The 21,254-nt window shown below is 44.5% G+C and overlaps 1 protein-coding gene across 3 annotated transcripts in view; it reads right to left on the bottom strand.

Moving 5' to 3' along the window:
• LOC147718175 (uncharacterized) overlaps positions 1–21,254 on the bottom strand; it is a 376,315-nt gene that overhangs the window by 77,150 nt on the left and 277,911 nt on the right. For all 3 annotated transcript variants that reach the window (XM_086919269.1, XM_086919267.1, XM_086919268.1), the window contains one exon: positions 7,240–7,331. In XM_086919269.1, coding sequence (XP_086775395.1) covers positions 7,240–7,331 — 92 coding nt within the window. The remainder of the gene's footprint in view (positions 1–7,239; positions 7,332–21,254) is intronic.

Raw genomic sequence — 21,254 nt, 5'->3', positions numbered from 1 at the left:
CCCAAGGACCCTAGTGCTATTCCTTTTGGGTTTTCCCTTGTTCTGTGAAAATATCATGGGAACAGTCCAGCCCGAACTGCCAAGCCATGTCTTTCCCGGACCGGAATCAAGCATCCTAGGACCGGTTTCTGGCTATCAGCCGTCTTCAGCCAGGATAGCTTGACTCCAGTGGTGTGGAAAGCATGGGACTTACGTCTGAGCATACCCGTCCCACTCAGGGTGACAAATGCAAAAATAACAATTGACAGAATGCAGAACAATGTCATACCTTCACCCCAGTACAGAGATATGGGCCTAAATCCATCGGATTTTTTGCACTCCACACCTCCCCAGTTCAGCTGATAGCCTGAAACAGGTCCTAGAATGCTTGATTCCGGTCCAGGAAAGACAAATGGTAGTTCGGGCTAGACTATTCCCATGAGGCACAGGGTCAAGACTGATTTGCATATGGCCATGTCTGAACTGGGGTGGCTTGGTGAGCAAAATAACAATGGATTAAACCCAGATCTGTCACTGGGGGTGAATGTTTTGCCTGTGTGCAACATTCCATCCATCATCTTGTGTGTTTTGCTGTTCACCCTATGTGGGAAGGGTATGCCCAGATGTGGGTCCCGTGCTCACTAGGCCACTGGAGTCAAGCTATCCTGGCTGAAGACGGCTGATAGCCAGAAACCAGGTCCTAGGATGCTTGATTCCGGTCCAGGAAAGACCTGGCTTGGCAGTTTGGGCTGGACTGTTCCCATGAGGCACAGGTCCAAGACTGATTTGCATATGGCCATGTCTGAACTGGGGTGGCTTGGTGAGCAAAATAACGATGGATTAAACCCAGATCTGTCACTGGGGGTGAATGTTTTGCCTGTGTGCAACATTCCGTCCATCATCTTGTGTGCTTTGCCGTTCACCCTATGTGGGAAGGGTATGCCCAGACGTGGGTCCCGTGCTCACTAGGCCACTGGAGTCAAGCTATCCTGGCTGAAGACGGCTGATAGCCAGAAACCGGTCCTAGGATGCTTGATTCCGGTCCAGGAAAGACATGGCTTGGCAGTTCGGGCTGGACTGTTCCCATGAGGCACAGGGTCAAGACTGATTTGCATATGGCCATGTCTGAACTGGGGTGGCTTGGTGAGCAAAATAACGATGGATTAAACCCAGATCTATGACTAGGGGCGAATGTTTTGCCTGTGTGCAACATTCCGTCCATCATCTTGTGTGTTTTGCTAAACTAAACTGTGCTCACTCTCTGGTAGCTTTGCACAGAGTAGTCAGATTTAACTTAAAGGAAATGTGAAAAGGAAAATAGTAAAAACAACACACAAAGAGATCCCGCACCATGTTTAGAAAAATAGAGTACCATTTATGAAGAACCGAGGACCAAATCAACAAAAATCCAATTGGTAGAACTGGAGATGTTGATTTTCAGAGTTTATTGAAAAAAATAGTGCCAAAAAGCCCAAAGCGCTATTAGGAGTTGTCGTGTTGTGCCGGCGCGGGACAAAGTCACAAGTTCAGGCTGATCGCATTGGAGCACAGGTGAACTACAGGTAGCCAGTTAGGCCAGCTGAACAAAGTCCCCGAATCCTGGTTTTGGAGAGTTGTGTGGAACCTTGACAAAGATGCGTTGCACAGAAGAGGCAATGTGTCAGTTCCAAGATGCGACTAGGCTGTAGTGTGATGTCCCAATGCGTAGGTGTCAAGAATCCTGTCAACAGAGCTTGTTATGTGTCCAATGTCCAGGATGAGAGCACAGCCAAGGCAATGCGTTGGTTCCGATAAGTGATAAAGCTGTAATGCAGGGTTTCAGTGTCGTCGGCCAGGCAGCCACGATGAGGGAAGTGAAGGGCTTGCACCAGAAAAAGCATTGCACAATGGCGTTTCCGAAGGTGATGCATTGGTGCCAAGATGCGGGAGGCAGCAGCAATATTAGACATGCGATGGGTCCAATACCCGCAACAGCAACAATGCATCAGTTCTGCTCAGGGATGTGTCGCAAAGCATAGACGATCTATAAGCTACACTGGCAAGCACCCTAAGCCCATTTCCAAGGGTCCAGGACAGGGGTGCACAGCTTGGCAGGGTAGACTAACAGATGGCAGGGTCCAGGTGCAGGGGTTGGAAATCTGTTATGTCTCTGAGTCTTCAGATCAGGAGACCAGCCAACTAGCCCTTGGAGTCCCTCTGGGTTCATGGGTGAAGTGATGCATGTTCAGTCCTTCTCACCCAGGAAGGAGGGCAGCCGCACCATCACAACAGCAGTCCAGCAAAGTGGCAGTCCTTCAGCAGCACAGCAGTCTTTCTTCCTGGCTGAGAATCCACAGGTCCAGAGGTTTGCTGTCTTGGTGTCTGAGGTCCAGTACTTATACCCAGTGGTGCCTGTGAAATGGGGGAGACTTCAAAGAAAGGTGCCAGCCCTGGCTCCAGACTAACTACAGGGGGTCAGCAACCTTCTGTGGGAACATGGCACAGCCTATTCCGGTGTAAGTCAGGCTGGTTCCAGCTCTTCCCTCCCATCCTGTCCGGATTACCCACTAAATCACACCAAAGCTCCCATTGTGTGTGTCTAGGAGGTTTACACAAACCACATCTGCCAACTACACCCAGTCCTGTGAAAACTAACGCCAGAGAATGCCAACTTTCTAAAAGTGGCATTTTCAGAACTGTGATAGAGCAGAAATTCATATCCTACATGGGATACCTGTTAGGAGGGCAATGTCACCGCTTGTAGTAGGCACTCAAATATTATTCAGTGTTTTGGTAAAACTAGATGTTAGAAGAAATGTTACAAACGAATGCGTCCTTGTGAAAGTAACACGATTCAATGTGAAGCTTAGCAAATGATTCATAGAATCGTACTGAAAACATGAACGATGTATCACCCTAAATAGGGCTCATTAGTGGTGTGGCACATTAACATTTTAAATGTACTTTTTAATGGTTCTTAGGCTAATGATGTACTTGAAATAAACAGATTAGTATACTTTAGTGAACGCTCCTTCTGAACATGCTAAAGGTATTATGGAAATGTTAAACGTAAATAACATGGAGCCTTCATTATTTTAGCCTACGTTCTAGGACTGAATCTACAGTTCATTTTGAATGTTGTCATTTCTGAAATGAATGCTTAGATTCTCATGTGAGTTCATAGAATGTTATTTGTTCCCATGTTTTGCATTGCAGGTGGACAAACGCTTGTTAAGAGTAAGGGTATTGTTCCATTAAATAGTTGAAGAATAAAGGAGTTACAGTTAGCTTGGCCTGGCGAAGATAAGGTGGATGGAGGTGTGTTCACACGGGAGTAGGAGAAAAGACGAAGGATGAACTATTGCAGAGGGAATTACATATAGATGGCCGTGAAAGGATTCGTGGAAAATGTCGTGGCTGAGCCTACTGTACAGTACATGTGAGAAAAGCATTATGGGAAATTTGCAGAATACAACTTGGAGTATGTGATGCCTTGCAGAGAGGGACAGATACCCCATTCCTCTTTGCCTTCATGACAGAGAGCTCCTGAGTGCTAGCGTGATCCATAACAGCTTGTGGATTCATACCGCAGACCGACTTGATGGTGGAGTGAATTCTTTGGAAGAGTCTAACTACTGTCACCTTTCCTCTCTCGTACCTTTCGTTTATATACTAATTAGGGATGCCACTTTGAGTTAGAATAGGGATAGATAGAATTAAATGCTCTACACCCATGAAGTGCCGAAGCAGGGGAACCTTAACGTTTGCTTTCTCATTTCATGCAGAATAGTCATAGAACTTGTTGTTCTTTTCTTTCTGCATCTCTTCAGGAGATTTGCATTTCTTCAGTTTCCTGTGTATCTTGCTGAGATTCTTGTATGTCCAGCTATTTTTGAATTTGACATACATTTTGAATAACCTTCAAATGGTTGTTGAGGTATTATATAGCTATGCTGAGTTACACTGTATCTTAAATTGATTTATGAAATCTTTACACTTTCATACTGCTAAAAATAACCACCAGAATATCAACGTTGGAGGAGAACTGAACGAATGGGCCCAGGCCCTTACGGTCGCAATTTAAAATCGACTTCACCATAAGCTTGGATTTAATTTGTGATTTCAGAGACACAAAACTTGAATCAGTCATATCTTCCCTTTTGGAAATTACATTTATCAATTGAAATAAGGAAATTCCAATGTTATCCTATGGGAGACATATGCTTGGCAGTAGTGAAGAGCGTCTGTAAGAGCTTTTCACTACCAGGAAATATAATACTTAAGAGTCCTTATCCAGATTTTAACATACATTGCAACATGCCCTCTGAGCTGTCCAGGGCACACCCTAGAGATAACATATGTATTAAAAAGGAAGGTTTGAGCTAGCAAAATGATCATTTTGGTAGACCAAAATGGCAATTCAGACTGCACACACAGACTTTGCAATGGCAGGCCTGATATATGGTTAGAGGGGCTATTTATGTAGGGGGTAAATTCAGTGCTACATACCCAATAGTAGCATTTTATTTACAGGCCATGGGAACATGCAGTGATTTATAGGCAAAGTAATTATGTCAATTGGGTATGCACCAATATTACTATGTTTAGAGGAGAGAGCACATGCACTTAAGCACTGATTAGTCATGGTAAAGTGCTCTTTGTGCTAAGGCCAACAAAAACGAATTCTGCACAAATTAGAATAAAAATGGCATTACATTGGGGGTGACCCTGCAAAAAGGGCCATTCCCAACAGTAATGCTTCTGTGTTATTAATGTGAATTATTTCCTTTCGTCAGACTCCCGCAATAGCTAGACATTGGATTGAACTTGCTCGTATAAACAGAAGTAAAAAAAGTAACTTATTTTCCTGCTAACTTTCTTTGATCTGAGTAGATAACCTTTTATACCTGCTCTGTGGGCCTTGTTATTGTATAGACCCTGCAGAGACTTCTTTCCTTTACGGACCACTCTGTCATGGGCATGGTCCTCCCTGGAGTACTGACTGCACTTCAAGCCAGCGATAGTGATACCGGAGAGCAGTGTGTGAGCTTTTACAGAAGACCTCACTTCACTACAGATGCAGGGAGGAGCTGGGCTCTTTAAAACAAACCACTGCAAAGCGGACAGTATCTTGTGTGCAGTGAGGGCAGAAACTAGGGGGTTGGGTAAATTCTAACTCACTCATGCACATGGCTTATTTTACAAGCGACAAACCATGTCTGGTATTCATGCTGAATGTAAACTCATAGAGGTATTTTTTTTTGTTGTGGGTAATATTATGCTGGTTTAAATACAGGTAGATGGCATTGGATACCAGAGATGCCCTTCAACGTTTGGAACAGCCAAACATGTATAAATTTGCTTAAAAGCAGGTAACACTCAGTAAATAGACCGCCCATGAAGTTTTTGTTACAGCACAAAAGAAAATTACTTACTTAACTAGCACTGAAAGCTATCGGTAGTTAAGAGACATTACCATTGGAAACCAGATGTACCTGGCATTTTCTGGGCCAGCGACAGGGTCACACATATCTTTGTAGCTCCTATGCACAAGGGGTCATGTTTTAAATGAACCTTGAGCCCTATGGACAGGAGAATCCTCACAAAGCACTTCATTCGAAATATAGGTGTCTTTGCAAGTCACTTCAAAACCAAAACTGACAGTCCTGTTAGTTCCAGTAAGCAAGATTGGTTTTCAGGATCTGGGGCGAGCTCAGGAATGACCCAATTTGGTAAGTCGACCCAGGGTACGGTCCATCAGTGTGGGTTCTGGGCAGCCTCTTATGATTAGTAAAGTTTTGTATGTAGGATTTTGGAATCACTGAATTATTTTTGGGAAGTTATTTGAACAGTATGTTTTCTGCTTTAATCCTTAATAAAAGTTATTGTCACTTCTTAAAAATGTTTCAGTAAGACATTCAGGAGATTCTGTGATGCCTGTGAGACTCCTCTATTTTGGAAAGATAATGGGGTTTGAGAAAGGTAAAGACTTACTGATGTTTGAGCCATGAAGTTTACATCACACCTGGAGCAGTAGTTGCGCTGATGGGATGTGTTTGCATTGTAATCACCAACACATGAAAGGACGTGCATGGCTTGGGTGATAGTGCAAGCCAAAGGGTGGTCCATGATTTTCAAAACAAACCATACACAATAAGAGGAAGTACTGTGTGGCATACAAATGTGTGACCTTGTAATGTCTTAAGTATGTATTATTGTACTGTTGCCCTTTACCTCTGCCTGGAACATGGAACTCTGAACATACTGTGCTGTACTCTGCTGAGTTGACAGTTGTCAGGTCTGTGCTTTGGATGGGGTCTTGATTCCCTGTTACTTAATAAAGAAGATATTGTAATTTCCTATGTTTCCTGTGAACTTTATAAGGAGGATCCTACATTTGGCGACAATGGACTCATCAAGAACCCAATTTCTTCAAGACCTCAACAGCAATCTGAACATTCTTCAGCCTTACGAAATTTACGCAGCAACTTGTAATTTTACTTCCTCTCTTGAAGAAATGCTTTGTGACCAATTTATGTTGGGTTGTACTATAGACAAAGCTCGTGACAGCCTTTGGCAAAAGGACAACCCTTCTTTACACAAAGTCATTACTATAGCAAAAACTCATGAACATTCAAAGGCCTGCATTGACACCATACGCAATAATGATTCTACTAAAAAGAAAGATGATAGTAGTGTTCTTGTAGTAGAGAAAGAGAAATCTTCCAAATCTATTTCATTCTCTAAGACTGACTCAAAACTTGGGTCCTCAGTGTCTAAACCTGGGTTCTCAAAAACTTTCTTGGGTAAGTGCTTCAGATGTGGTAATCAGGGACATTTAGCCAACTCAAAAAAAATGCCCTGCTCTGAAATCCACTTGCACAATATGTGGGAAAAAAGGTCATTTCACAAAGTGTTGCAAATCTGAGAAAAGTATAAAGAAAGTAAGGGAAATAGATTTGTACGAGAGTGATTCTGATTCGGTGGTGTCTAATATCTGTCAAGTCAAATCGGTCAGTAATGATGACGGTCCTTTCGAAACTGCTATGATAAATGATGCTCCTGTTAAAATGCTTTTTGACTCTGGGGCCAAAGCTACTTCCTGTGAACTTTATAAGGAGGATCCTGCAGACCTCTAAGCTGATGAGACAAGTAAGAGTCATGACCCCTAAGAAGGAGCAAAGTCTCAATATCGAAACCACCCCCAGAGGCTTGATGTACAGAAGTCTATAATCCACCAGCTGTTACACTGTCTTTCTACTGCAAGATTAAAATACTTACTCTGCTGTAGCAGTGCTGCGAGAACGATGACCACCACAACCAGAAGAAACAAGCCGATGCACTTGGCTGTTAAACGCGGGAAGGCAAAACTCCTGTAAGGGAGAAGCAAGAACAAGGTTTTAGAACAGGTTTGTATGGGGGGGTTACAGAAAGGGTTTACAGCAGTCGTTCTCTAATGAGCTCGATGTACAAGGTTTTAAAATCGACGCTGCTTACAGTAAATATAGAGGTGGCATTTTGAAGGGTCAAGCAACTCCGAAATACAAAACTGGATGTCTTCCCAGCAATCAGGTAGATCAGAGCAAACTTTAGTTTCTTGCAGTCACCCATGACCCAAGCAGTAACATTATAAACATTAGACATTAAGTAGATGTGCATGTAATAGTCATGGAAGAAGTGGCCAACCATTAAGTAAAACTTCTGAAATGAATGACCAACTGAATTCCAACCTTTAGTCATATCTAGGGTGGGATACGTGAAATCCAAACTCACAGCCCCCCTGCTCGTCGTGCACCATAATGAAAGCAATCCTCCAAGTAATCTTGAAACTGATCACAGAAAATAAGAGGGTTATTTAGAGCTTGGCAAATGTGAAACATAAATAGATACTGTTGAGGCAGTAAAGCTTCTATATAAAGCAAATGTATCAATCTGTCAACTTATAGTGCAAATGTATGTACACTATATAGAGAAAATATACCCAAGTACGTCCAAACCCAATGGCGGAAAAAAACAATCTAACAATGGAGTCGATACCCATGAACACTATCATCGAAAGGAGGAGTCATCTTCCTCGTGACTGGAAAGACATCTTCGAAGAAAAACAAAGTGCAAACATCCGGACCGAACACTAGATGGCGAGCTATGCACAGCATGTGATCTACAGTTCACATGTCTCGAACACTATGTTATAGAGTGAATGGACCTATGTATTCACTCTATAGGTCAAATGTATCCATGTATACTCTGAATGGGGTACTCTGTGATCAGCAACTGACAAAAATAGCCACTAACCCCCTGAGGTTCCGTGACGATTTGAACCCGTGTTTTCAACATTGTCGTAAATACATAATTTTGGTACCAGCGAACCGCAAATGATCCATTTAGCATATCCTGGTGTTTTCACTATGCTACGAGCAAGAGTACTCCTGTTACAAACACATTTCCGATCTACCCATGGCATCCATCTTAGATCATGGCAGCCATTTTGTGTTTCTTGCCCTCACATAGACAATGGACACGCAATGACCTCTGATTACTTCATTTCGATTAAGGACACGTAGGCTTAGCCGGCGATTCACCTCTCTAGTGACACGTGCACCTTAGAACAGAACATGCCGTGGCTGCATGACTCAGCAAAGGCTGCCTCCTCTGCCTGAGGCCAGTCCTGCTATACTGGTTCTCGTGTTCGTTGGCCTGATCATGATTAGGCGGCCGAAGCTGGTAGCCTTGCCCATTTACGACCCACAAACATCTCTTATCCTGCTTTTCTATCATCTGCACCTGGCTCTGCTCTTTTCCTTCTGGGCCTTTATTAGGGGGAGGTAGCGAAATTTACGATGAGGCGGTCCGGGTCTTGAATGAAAAGTTGACATGAGATTATGATGGAAAAGTGGGAACCCCTCGTTCGTAATGTTTTGACATCAGATATTGTCGACGATTCCTGTGCAACGCCAAATATTTATTGTTTAGGACACAAAGGTTTGGGGATGTACTAACATGTAAAGAATTTGCCCCAAGCCCAATTTTTAGTATATAAGGAGCAACCCTTTTTGTACAAATCGAACAGGCTCCTAGAATCTGCCCGTGTGTAGTTTCTGTGACTTCTGTGTCCCTGCAGTAATAAACCTTTGGTCTTTGACGCCACCATCGAGAAGCCCGTGTTTCTGTTTATTTGTGCACCGAGACAGGTAGAACTCCGGGGTCTTCGGGTGTTATCCCTGACACCTCTGGACGGAACCAAAAAAGTCCAGAACTCCAATTGGCGCCCAACGTGGGGCCGACGTCATTCGGTACCGGTCCAAAAGTCTGAAGAGTTCGAGAAGCTTCGTGTGAAGATTCCTGAGGGAGGCGCCCCACTTCATCGATCCCGGCATATCGCAAAAGTGGCCCGACGTTCTCTTCCACGAGGGTTCCCGTTCGGACGGCTGCAGTGGTCCGTTGCCTTGACCGTCGCCCTGTCTTGGACCCGAGGTGCAGTCCTTAGTACGGCGAGACGAGACGGGTTTCTCCTTGGTGACGTCTTCAGTGCCTCAGTTAAGTATTTAGTGGTTGCTAGTTGGTTACTTCGTAAGGGTTGTTAAAATCCTTTTAGTTCTTGGTTTGGTTTGGTTTCGTAAGATTATCTGGTTACGATAATCTATTGGTTTAGTTTGGGTATCGATACATTTGTTCCGCTTTGGTAGGCCTAAGTTCTTGGTTCGAGTGCACATTTCTGTTCGTGTTTTTGTTTGTTTTGTGTTCCGGATTACAAAATGGTAAGTCGGAAAAATTGTATGTTGTCGTGTTTTGGTTGCAACAGTGATTCCCGGTTGGAGGACTCATGTCTGGTTCCTCCGATTGGAACTCCTCTATACGATCTTTATTGTAAACACGGTGTGGGTCCTATATCTTATAATGAGGTGTGGGTCCGATACACGGAAAAGGATGGTGTCCTTAGTTGGCCACTGCATGGTAGTTTTGAACCTGAAGTCCTTAACAATTTAGAAGTAAAGTTGTTTAAAAAGAAAGCCCGGCCGGCAATGTTTGATTCTTTCCGTTACTGGCGAAAAGAATCTAAACAGAGAGAAATTAAAAGGTTGAAGAAAGAACAGAAAGAGAAAGAGTTGACTTTAGAGCAAGCTGCTAAACAGCTGCAAGTCAACGAGTCTGAGAAGGCAATAGAGGTGGCTACTAGAGAGCGTAATTTAGCGATAGACAAGTGCTATCCTGCCTTGCCATCGAGTACAGCTAAGATAGTAGAAGACCCTGAAAAGGATCCTCTGCTGTCTTACTTGTTGCGATCACCCCCACCGTATGCACAGGGTGCTACGGCTCCGCCTTCACCGAATGTTCAATTGCCGGTTGCTGGACAACCTGGTATTCCTGCTCCTGCCCCTCAGAATCAAGTTCCTGTACCTCCTGTGGTGAATGCGAATGTTCCTTCGGCACCCCCTCTTCCTGGGTTGCCGGCTTCTTTGCCTATACCTGTATCGCTTACACCTGCTGTTTCACAAGCTGCCTTACCTGATACTCCTACTGTTCCTGTTTTCTCCGTTCCAACTGCGACTTTATTCTCTGCATCTGCTAGCGTTATGACTCCGCTCTCTATTCGACGGAGAATCACTGATTCTGTCTCTAACATTCTGTCTCCCTTCTATAAAACTTTAATTAAGACTCCTACTTCTGACTCTGTACAGAGACGTAGTCAGCTCCCAAGTACTGAGGAACGAGGAATCTTAGATTCCACGGCTTTCAGGTGGATTTCGAGAAGTAGAAGATATAGTACTAGAGATATATTAGATACGTTTATGCAGTGGAATGAACCAACACAAAGATATGTGTTCGACGAGATGTGCTCTCTTTTACGGGAGGAATTAGAAGAAGATGACTCTGAATCAAATTTAGAGGAATTAATTAATATTCAGAAAGAATTTGCTGCAGGTACGATAGTGGGTCAAAATGTAAAAGAAGCGATGGAACTAATTTTAAGTTATAGGAATGATCCATCACTTCGTTCACCGAGGGAGTTAGAGAAGAGCAGTACTAAGCAGAATCGCCAATATCCAATGAGGGAGGTTCCACCAATTTGGCGTGAAGCTGTACAAGCTGACGCAGTAAATGGTATTGCTGCCGCTGCGGCGCAATTCCAGAGAGTGTGGATACACATTCCGTGGAAGCGAGCCGAAGTGTTAGCAGTGAAACAAGCCTTGCCAGATCCGCGTAAAAATCCTGCCGGATACTATAAGGAGTTAGCGCAGACAGTTGAGGCTTGTGTGATGAATCTAGCAGACATTGATATGTTATTTGGGAATGTAGTTCCGCAACCAATTTGGGCTAAAATTCGTAAAGAGAATCATCCAGTTGCCCTAGGTGGTGATTGGGCAGCTATAATTGCGGCGGATGGTCTACAAATAGGTGGTTCCAAACCCGAACCTCTAATTGCTGAATTACCAGGCAGAATAATCGAATTAATGAAGACTCTAATGCCAGCATTGCGCGTCAACTGGGACAAGTTGTCCGCATGCAAGCAAAAGAAAGACGAAAGTGTTTCCGACTTTTTCACAAGGTTCGAAGAGACTTTCGTTGACCACAGTGGTCAAGATATGAGCACAGAAGGAGGACAGAGACTATTTGTTGATAAATTTGTACACAATCTGTTGCCAGAACTTAGCAATAAATTGAAAGATTCCGAGAGTGCGTGGGCTGTCTCTACAACTGCGCAAATACTTGCAACCGCCCAGTATTATGAAAATAGGGATAAAGAGGAGAAAGAGAAATCAGATAAGAAAACGAAAGATTTAAAAACTAAAGTTCTTTTGCAACAAGCATATCTGCCTCGCATGAATCAGACCAATACCCAGCAAGGGTCATATCAAAGGACAGATTATGGTTCCCAAAGACCGCAATACCAGTGGAATCAATGTGCGTATTGTAAGAAAGAGGGTCATTATAAGAATGAGTGTCCAGTCTTAGCACAGAATAACGCTGCAGCAGCTCAGAGAGGTCGTGGTGGTTTTGTGCAAAATTCTAGAGGTCGAGGACGAGGTGCTATGCCTCCACAAACGAACGATCGCCCTTCCAATCACTTTGATCAGCGAAATGGACAGTCCGCTCAACAGAATAGGTCACAACAGTATCATGTTGAAGACTATTGTGAAAATGATGAGGGATTTCAGCAAAATGAGTACTAGGACAGCCATGGACAGAGAGAGGGAGTAGTATCAGTTCCAGTGGATCAGAGTGGGCCTTATGTCGCAGTAGCAACATCAGGTGTAGTCGAACCGTTCCTGTTGGATACTGGTGCCGCAAAAAGTTCTATCATCCATGCGAAACTCCCTGGCGCACCTTTGTCCGGCTTAACAAATGTTTCTGTAGGTTTTTTAGGCGCCCCTGTTTACAACCCCGTATCTGGTCCGTTGTCTATTTCTGTTGGACCCCGTCAATTGAAAGCACCTTTGATTTTGACGACGGGTTGTAATGAAAATCTGCTTGGTTTAGACTTGTTGAAACGCCTGTACGCGACATTGTACTGTTCTCCGGAAGGAGTACAGCTTACGTTGGGTAAAAGAATCACCTCCCCGATGTATTTGTCAATGGATGCGCTCCCACTGGGGCTGCGTTCCCTCCCTGATACTCTTTGGGCGACTGGTCCTAACGATGTAGGTCTTTTAGAAATTCCACCATATGTGGTCACTTTGAAAGCGAATGTCAAATTTCCACGGATCCCACAATACAAGATCTCTAATGAAGGTGAACGTGCACTTTTATTAATCGTGCAGGATTTGATCAAGAAAGGTGTGGTCGAGGAAACTCGAGGAAATGTCTGTAACAGTCCTGTATTACCGATTTTGAAACGTACTGATCCTTCGAAACCTCCAGTATATAGGTTTGTTATCGATCTCAGAGAGGTTAATAAGATTGTGGTTCCACAGTTTCCTGTAGTTCCAGACATTACTGCATTGTTAACGTTCCTGCAACAGCCACATGGTTTTCAGTTATCGACTTGAAGAATGCCTTTTTCAGCATTCCGATAGCCGAAGAAAGCAGAGACATTTTCGGCTTCTCTCTGGGAGGTCGAAGCTTCAGGTTTAAACGTGCTCCACAAGGCTATTGTGAGAGCCCATCCATTTACAGTCAGGCATTAAAAAGTCAGTTAGATTCCTTTGTGCTTCCTCCTGGTTCTGCTCTAGTGCAGTATGTAGATGATCTTCTGGTGGCTGCCGATGACAAGGAAACTTGCAAAACAGCTACAATTTCGTTATTGCATCATTTGTCTAATTTGAATCACAAGGTGTCACCTTCGAAAATGCAATACTGCTGCCAAGAAGTGACCTACCTAGGTCATCTCTTGTCAAAAGAGGGAAGGAAGTTGACCCCAGAGAGAATAAAAGCAATTACGCAATTGAATGTTCCCCGCACACAGAGAGAAGTGCGTGCCTTCTTAGGTATTACCTCGTACTGTAGGCAGTGGATCCCAAATTTTTCTCTTTTAGCAAAACCATTGGTAGCTTTGACTGGGAAAAATGTTCCGAGTCCGGTGCCATGGTCTGCTGAATGTCAGGAGAGTTTTTCCGAATTACGAAATGCACTATGTTCAGCCCCTGTGTTGGGTACACCCGATTACAGTAAACCATTTACGCTCTATGTTCACGAGAGAGAAGGTTGCGCGTTGAGTGTTCTGACACAGAGATTTGGTGATAAACAACGCCCTTGCGCGTATTTTTCATCCACATTAGATCCGGTAGCTAGAGCGTTGCCTAGTTGTTTGAGAGCTACAGCGGCAGCTGCGGCCTCCATTCGACAATCTGCTGGTTTGGTGATGAATAACATGCTAGTGGTCATGGTTCCTCATGCTGTGGATACACTCATGAACCGAACCAAGACGCAACACCTTACTAGTGCTAGATTATCTGGCTACGAGCTGACATTATTAGCAAGTCATATACAGATTAAAAGATGCAATGTATTGAATCCAGCAACATTGTTGCCGACTAATCAAGAGTCGAGTGATTCCGAACCCCATGATTGCTGTTTCAGAACCGAGGAGGAGACAAAAGGACGAATTGATTTAAAAGACACTCCATTGTCAGATCCAGATGGCACGTTGTATGTTGATGGGTCATGCTTTAAATTGGAAAATGGCGATGTGACTGCTGCTTATGCAGTAACGGCCTTGAGTACGATTGTGGAGACTGCAAGAGTGAGTCAGAATTCTGCCCAAGCTGCAGAATTAATCGCTCTAACGAGAGCGTGTGTTTTAGCAAAGGGAAAGAGAGTGAATGTCTTCACAGATAGTCAGTACGCATTTGGCGTGGCCCATAGTTTTGGCCGTTTGTGGAAAGAAAGAGGTTTCATTACGTCCCATGGGACTAAGATTCAACATGGTCAGCTAGTTAACGACTTGTTGGAATCTCTAACCTTGCCGACTGAAGTTGCGATTGTGAAATGCAGTGCGCATAAAGCAATCACGGATGATGTTGGTCATGGGAATGCTTTTGCTGATGAGACCGCTAAACAGACAGCTAGAAATATGATGAGTAGAATGTATGTTGCTACGTCTGCAAGATGGATTTCTGAGTCTGGAATGTGTGAGGACACAGTAGAAAGTGTGAAAGAGATTCAGAAAGAGGCGACTGAGGAGGAAAAGCGTGCATGGGAAGAGAGTACGGGTAAATTGGACTCGAGTGGATGTTGGATTGATTTGTCAGAACGACAGCGTTGGATGTTGCCAGATGCATATGTGCTTGCAGTCGTTACGATGGCGCATGGAGTAGCGCATATTAGTTCTAAAGGAATCTGTAAGATGTTGGCCCCAGTCTGGAAGAATGACGGGATTAGTAAGTGTGCAGAGAGAGTGGTAAAAAATTGTATGGTATGCCTGATGCATAATCCTGGCAAGGGAGTCCCCACGCCTGCTGGTCACTTCGCTCCCCCTTCTTGCCCCTTTGAAGTGATCCAGTTAGACTTTATTCACATGGATCGTTGCAACAACCTAAAATACGTCCTGGTGGTAGTTTGTGCTTTCTCCAGATGGATCGAAGCATATCCACTGAAGGACAACACTGCCTTATCAACTGCCAAAATCCTTCTCAAGGAATATTTCCCTAGGTTTGGAATGCCACGGATTGTATGGTCAGATAACGGAAGTGAGTTCATAGGGAAAGTTATGCAGAGTGTGTGTGCCGGTTTAGGGATCAAGCAAAAGTTTCATAGTGCAAACCATCCTCAGTCTGCTGGTTTAGTTGAGGGTTACAATGGCACCCTCAAACTAAAACTTGCTAAAATACAGGCATCCACGGGTTTGTCCTGGCCAGACGCACTACCCTTGGCACTGTTATCTACGAGAGCGACTGTACATTCTAGAGTAGGGCTTAGCCCCTATGAAATAGTCTTTGGTCGTCCCGCTAACATTTGGGGAGTGCCAAGGCCGAAAGAATTCCGTTCTCTAGAATATCCAATGTTGATTGATTACCTTTACGACTTGACTGCTAAATTGAGTCTTATTCACCAACAGGTTTTCGATGCATTACCAAAGCCACCGGAGAGTCCAGGTCATCAGCTGAAACCAGGTGATAACGTCGTTATCAGGAACTTCGTGAGGACGAAAAACCTTCAACCCAGATTTTCCGGACCCTATCAAGTGCTGCTGGCAACGAGAACTGCTATCCGTGTGGCCGGCCGCAAACACTGGATCCACGCGACGCACGTTAAACGTGTGCCCCTGCCGCTTCCTTACGATAACTGGGTGAAGAAGGGAATTGGTGCCTCTGAGTTTGAACGGACACCCAGGTTTATCCCTTTCAGCGATGCCGAACCAGTAACTGACACATCGAACTCTGACTCTCCTCCTGAAACTGTTCCTTTGAATTCTGAACATTTGTCCTCTGCATCAGAAGAAACTTTGCCATCTGCGAACTTGAATACTGCAACCTCTGCTGATAAGACCCTGTTTCCGGATCAAACAGCTCCTGCAAAACTGAGATATAATTTACGATCTCGCAATATGGACAAATAAAGCAGGAAACTGCCTATTTCACATTTGAAATTTTGACACTTTGCCTCCAGCCAGGAAGTTTGCTATTGTTTTATTGTTTTAAATTGCCTTGCCGTCTGGGTAGCCGTAGGGTCGTGGCTGTGTGCCTAGTTGAATCTGCGGGGGTCAGACACAAGGTCGATCTTTCTGTTAGTTCTGGGAACTCCCAGGGCTGATAGAGGCATTTTCATCTACGTACACATCATCAGTGGTCGCGAGCGGATTGTAGAAGATGGAGCTTCCTGCGCTGCAACGAGAAAATGTGATTTATGTTCGCAGAAACAAACTTTACAGAATTCTTCATAGCAAATGTTTTCTGATACAGTGTGCTATTACATTTTTAACTGTTTTGATAACGTTGGTGGGTGGAATTGTCTTTGGTGTGCATTTAATTTTTATGCCAGTAACTACAGTACCTCCCCTTGATCCTGCTGCTTCTACTGTTTCTTCTATACACTCTTTTCACTCGTTCTCTGAACATGAGCAAGCTCGACGCTCAGAATTTATTAACAACACTTTCGTACAACTCTTGCACCAACACCAACTAGTAGTTAACACTACAGACTGCTGGGTGTGTGGCTTGATACCCCACACTATGGATAGAGGCATTCCCTACCTAGTTTTGCCTTTTAGCTATAATGGATCATTTCAGGCCTTTCAGACCATTTTTGCCTATGCCCTTGAAACCTATCCTCCGTGTCCACCACGTTCCACTAAATATAACTCTGCCAACAAAGCTTTAGTCCAGGGAATTATTGACATGATCAAGGACGTCAATAATACTCCATCTTACCCTAGAGACGAATTACGAGTATATTTGAGTTGGAACTCCACAGAGTATCGCCTTAGTTTGGGAGAAGGCAAGCGTAAAAGCTCAACTCCAATCTGGATCGTGCCTCACCGAGGTCAGGTCTGTTTGCAAGGAAATGGGAGAAATCCGAAAGCTCAGCTAGGGAGGAGTGAGTGCGTTGAGACTTACGTGTTTCCGTCTAACGCTTCCCCTGCCTTCCTTACTGCTAGGGGTACCTACTTCATCTGTCAAGACAGAGCGTATACATGGTTGCCTGCTGACTTTTCAGGTTCATGTTATATTGCTCGATTATTGCCTCCAACATACACTGCTTCTTCAGATTATCACAGGACCAGAGTAGCAAGAGGTGTCTTCAGCAAGGAAGATACCGCTGGTCAGGAAGCTGGAGACTTCTTCAAAGGCTTCCTTCCGTTCTGGGGGCCTATGGCCAATAGTAGAAACATACGTCAGCTAACACGGGTAGTTGAATCTACTATTACCGAAACTGCGGGTGCCCTTAGCAACTTAACAGCTGAGCTTCAGGCGGATAGACTCATGACGTTGCAGAACCGTATGGTTCTAGACGTGATACTTGCAGATCGAGGTGGGGTATGCAGAATGATCCAATCGAGCTGCTGTGTCTTTATTCCCAATAATGCTCCAACAGTTTATGAGGCGATCTCTAAGCTGCACAAGATTTCCGACTCTATACACGTAGACAAGGGAAACTGGTCCTTCATGGAGTGGTTTGGGACTCTGATATCAGCGTGGGGATGGAAGGTTCTGATGGTCATTGGTGTCAGCTTGGTATTCCTATTCTCATGCTGCCTGATTATCCAGTGTGGTCCAGCTCTGTGTAGTCTCTGTGCTGCAACCTGTTTCAGAAAACGACCTGCTTTTGGAGAAAAGGCACGAGAAAGGATGATGATACAACAGCATGTCACTGACCTGATGAGCATAGAGTTAGACTCTGACATAGACTGAGTAATTGCCTATGTAAGGGCAAAAGGTGGGTCTGAGGTTCCGTGACGATTTGAACCCGTGTTTTCAACATTGTCGTAAATACATAATTTTGGTACCAGCGAACCGCAAATGATCCATTTAGCATATCCTGGTGTTTTCACTATGCTACGAGCAAGAGTACTCCTGTTACAAACACATTTCCGATCTACCCATGGCATCCATCTTAGATCATGGCAGCCATTTTGTGTTTCTTGCCCTCACATAGACAATGGACACGCAATGACCTCTGATTACTTCATTTCGATTAAGGACACGTAGGCTTAGCCGGCGATTCACCTCTCTAGTGACACGTGCACCTTAGAACAGAACATGCCGTGGCTGCATGACTCAGCAAAGGCTGCCTCCTCTGCCTGAGGCCAGTCCTGCTATACTGGTTCTCGTGTTCGTTGGCCTGATCATGATTAGGCGGCCGAAGCTGGTAGCCTTGCCCATTTACGACCCACAAACATCTCTTATCCTGCTTTTCTATCATCTGCACCTGGCTCTGCTCTTTTCCTTCTGGGCCTTTATTAGGGGGAGGTAACGAAATTTACGATGAGGCGGTCCGGGTCTTGAATGAAAAGTTGACATGAGATTATGATGGAAAAGTGGGAACCCCTCGTTCGTAATGTTTTGACATCAGATATTGTCGACGATGCCTGTGCAACGCCAAATATTTATTGTTTATGACACAAAGGTTTGGGGATGTACTAACATGTAAAGAATTTGCCTCAAGCCCAATTTTTAGTATATAAGGAGCAACCCTTTTTGTACAAATCGAACAGGCTCCTAGAATCTGCCCGTGTGTAGTTTCTGTGACTTCTGTGTCCCTGCAGTAATAAACCTTTGGTCTTTGACGCCACCATCGAGAAGCCCGTGTTTCTGTTTATTTGTGCACCGAGACAGGTAGAACTCCGGGGTCTTCGGGTGTTATCCCTGACACCTCTGGACGGAACCAAAAAAGTCCAGAACTCCACCCCCCCCCCCCCCACCCAAGTTTGACCACATCAACTCAACTCTGAAGTCAAGTACTCTCTATCGAAATGCTCTGTAAATGTACATGGTGTATATGTTAACTTGTATCATTTTATTCCACTGAAACTAAACAGGACTCTCTGCCTGAGGAAGCAACTTACAATATCAGGCACTAGAGTCATCTTCACGCAACCAGGAATCACTGGGCCTCATTTATGAGGCTGTGCGTCACTTTTACGCCGCCGGTGCGTCACTTTTTGTGATGCACCAGTGGCGTAAAAAATGCGCCCTGTTGCGCCATATTTACAAAGTGACGCATCTTGGCAGATGCGTCACTTTGTAAACCCCTGCGCCACATTATACCTGCGCCAGGTATAATGTATGCAAGGGGGGCGTATTGACGTAAAGAAGGGTCGTAGAAGTGACGAAGTGAAATCTATGAGATTTCACTGCGTCACTTTTAGGACGCCGTTGTGTCAAAATCTTGCGCCTGCCTCACAGCAGGCGTAAGACTGGCGCAGGCCCTTTCACATGGGGCTTGCCCCATGTGAAAGGACGCATTGCTGGAGTTGCGTCACTTTTGTGACACACTCCAGCAATGCGTCACTTTTGCGCTTACAGATACGCCAGAAATACTGACGTATCTGTAACTCCTTCCAACATGATGCGCCATACATTAAATTTGACGCACCAGGAATGTCGCACTGAGAAGTTACGCATCGCCGCTTTCACGCAGCGATGCGTCATTTCTCATAAATGAGGCCCACTGAGAGCAAACGATGCATCAAAACCTCTACCTTTACTACGTCGTTCTCAAGATATCCACCAAGGTGAGGCACACTGTCCCCACTGAGATACCTCTTGGCCCCTACTTCCCATGTTCCAAAGCCCTACTGAAGCGCCACCTGCTGCTGGTCCAGTTTAACCTGAAGCTCTACTTCATTGTTTCTCTCCTCTCTCTCACTGCATAAGGTGCCTAGACTACAAAATGTAATGTACATCATGTAGGAGGTAAAACTGCCTCTAGGTCTGCCTATTCTAATCTCATTTGAAGTACATCTTTGTGATTTTCAACTCTTTAAAAATGTGTTTGATGTACATCTCTTCCCTCGTTTGTTAAAAGTGCTCTATTCCTCCCCGGAGTAATTCCTGTGCATTAGAACTCAAATAAATAAATATACAGTAGCATAGCAAGAGTACCATGGAACCTGATGCAAGCATAGGTAATAGAACACCCTGTCCATTAGCTGGACAGATAAAGCAAAGCACATGTAGAGGATACAGGTTCTTCTCCTCGGACAGTCACAGCTGGTTTGCATTTGCACTGCCTCCATTGGGACACACTTTCCACAGCTTTAACCAGCTGCCTGGCATCTCATCCAAGAGAGTCAAATAGTATCACAGTTCCACAAACAATCATCCAAAAGACACTGTGTTGTAATCTACTTTCTAATATAATGCAGCCTCCCCTTTGCTGTTCTCTGCCTTGCTGCTCAGCCAGTGGTGAGGTCATCAGAATGCTGAGAGTATTTGTGTTGAGACAAGAGCCAGTTGGAATGTATGGGCTTAGCAGCAAGTAGGCTGCTCCCGGTGGGGCTTTACCTGGAACTTATCATCCTGTAACCTGTAACTGAAGATATATCTTGAAGAATGAACGTATATCCTTTACCTACATGACCTGACTACATGGATTTACTCTGTTTCAACACTGACAAAGAGGGGAGGTGTAGTGACGGTGATATTTGCACTCATTGGCCTGGTGATGACCGTTGCCTACCACCATCTTAGTATATTCTGATATTTACTTGCACATGTGTGATACTTCTATTATATCCGACTTTACCTCACCCATTGGCAGGGCTTGGCTACTTGCTTTGACATGATCTTATGCCTTTTTGCTATGATCTTTGCTCTTTTTCGGGCATAAGAGCCCATACTTGAGAAACGCCATGTTCTTTTCTGACATGATTCTTCGGAAACACTTTTAGGTGAGAGGCTATATTTTAGTCTCAATGTGATATTCGCTAGATATGAACCAGAGAGGACCGGTTCTTATCGAAGGAATGTGCTCATCTCGGGCCGAGGTCATAACAAAGGCTTAGCTACCCTGAGGAGTGGCCTTGGTACCAGGTGGTACAGGAATTCAGTGGGAACCATGGACGGAGTTTGCTAGAGACTTCGATGAGAAACTGTGTGCTATATTAGTGAAGGGAGAGATTCTTGGTCGGTTAGAGTGAGTTATGGCAGTCTGATGAAGCAGAGCGGTGCAGACGTGCACTTGCGGCTGTGGAGCAGAGAGTCCTGATCAGACCAAAGGGAGAGAAAAGGACAAGCTCGACTGCTGATGCAAACATGTCCAAGATCATGGTGAGGTGTTCCAAGTTGGCCTATTGTATCTAATCATATATGTGCTTCTAGGTTGTCTTATGCGTACTGTGAGGGAAGGCCGGGCCATCGGGAGCGTCTAAATTATAGGTGGTGCTTTCTCACATAGTTGCGTTGTCGCGCCAGGGC

Source organism: Lissotriton vulgaris, chromosome 4_2, assembly GCF_964263255.1.
Source record: "Lissotriton vulgaris chromosome 4_2, aLisVul1.2, whole genome shotgun sequence".
In the NCBI taxonomy this organism is placed as follows: domain Eukaryota; kingdom Metazoa; phylum Chordata; class Amphibia; order Caudata; family Salamandridae; genus Lissotriton; species Lissotriton vulgaris.
This window is presented reverse-complemented; position numbering and strand designations above follow the sequence as displayed.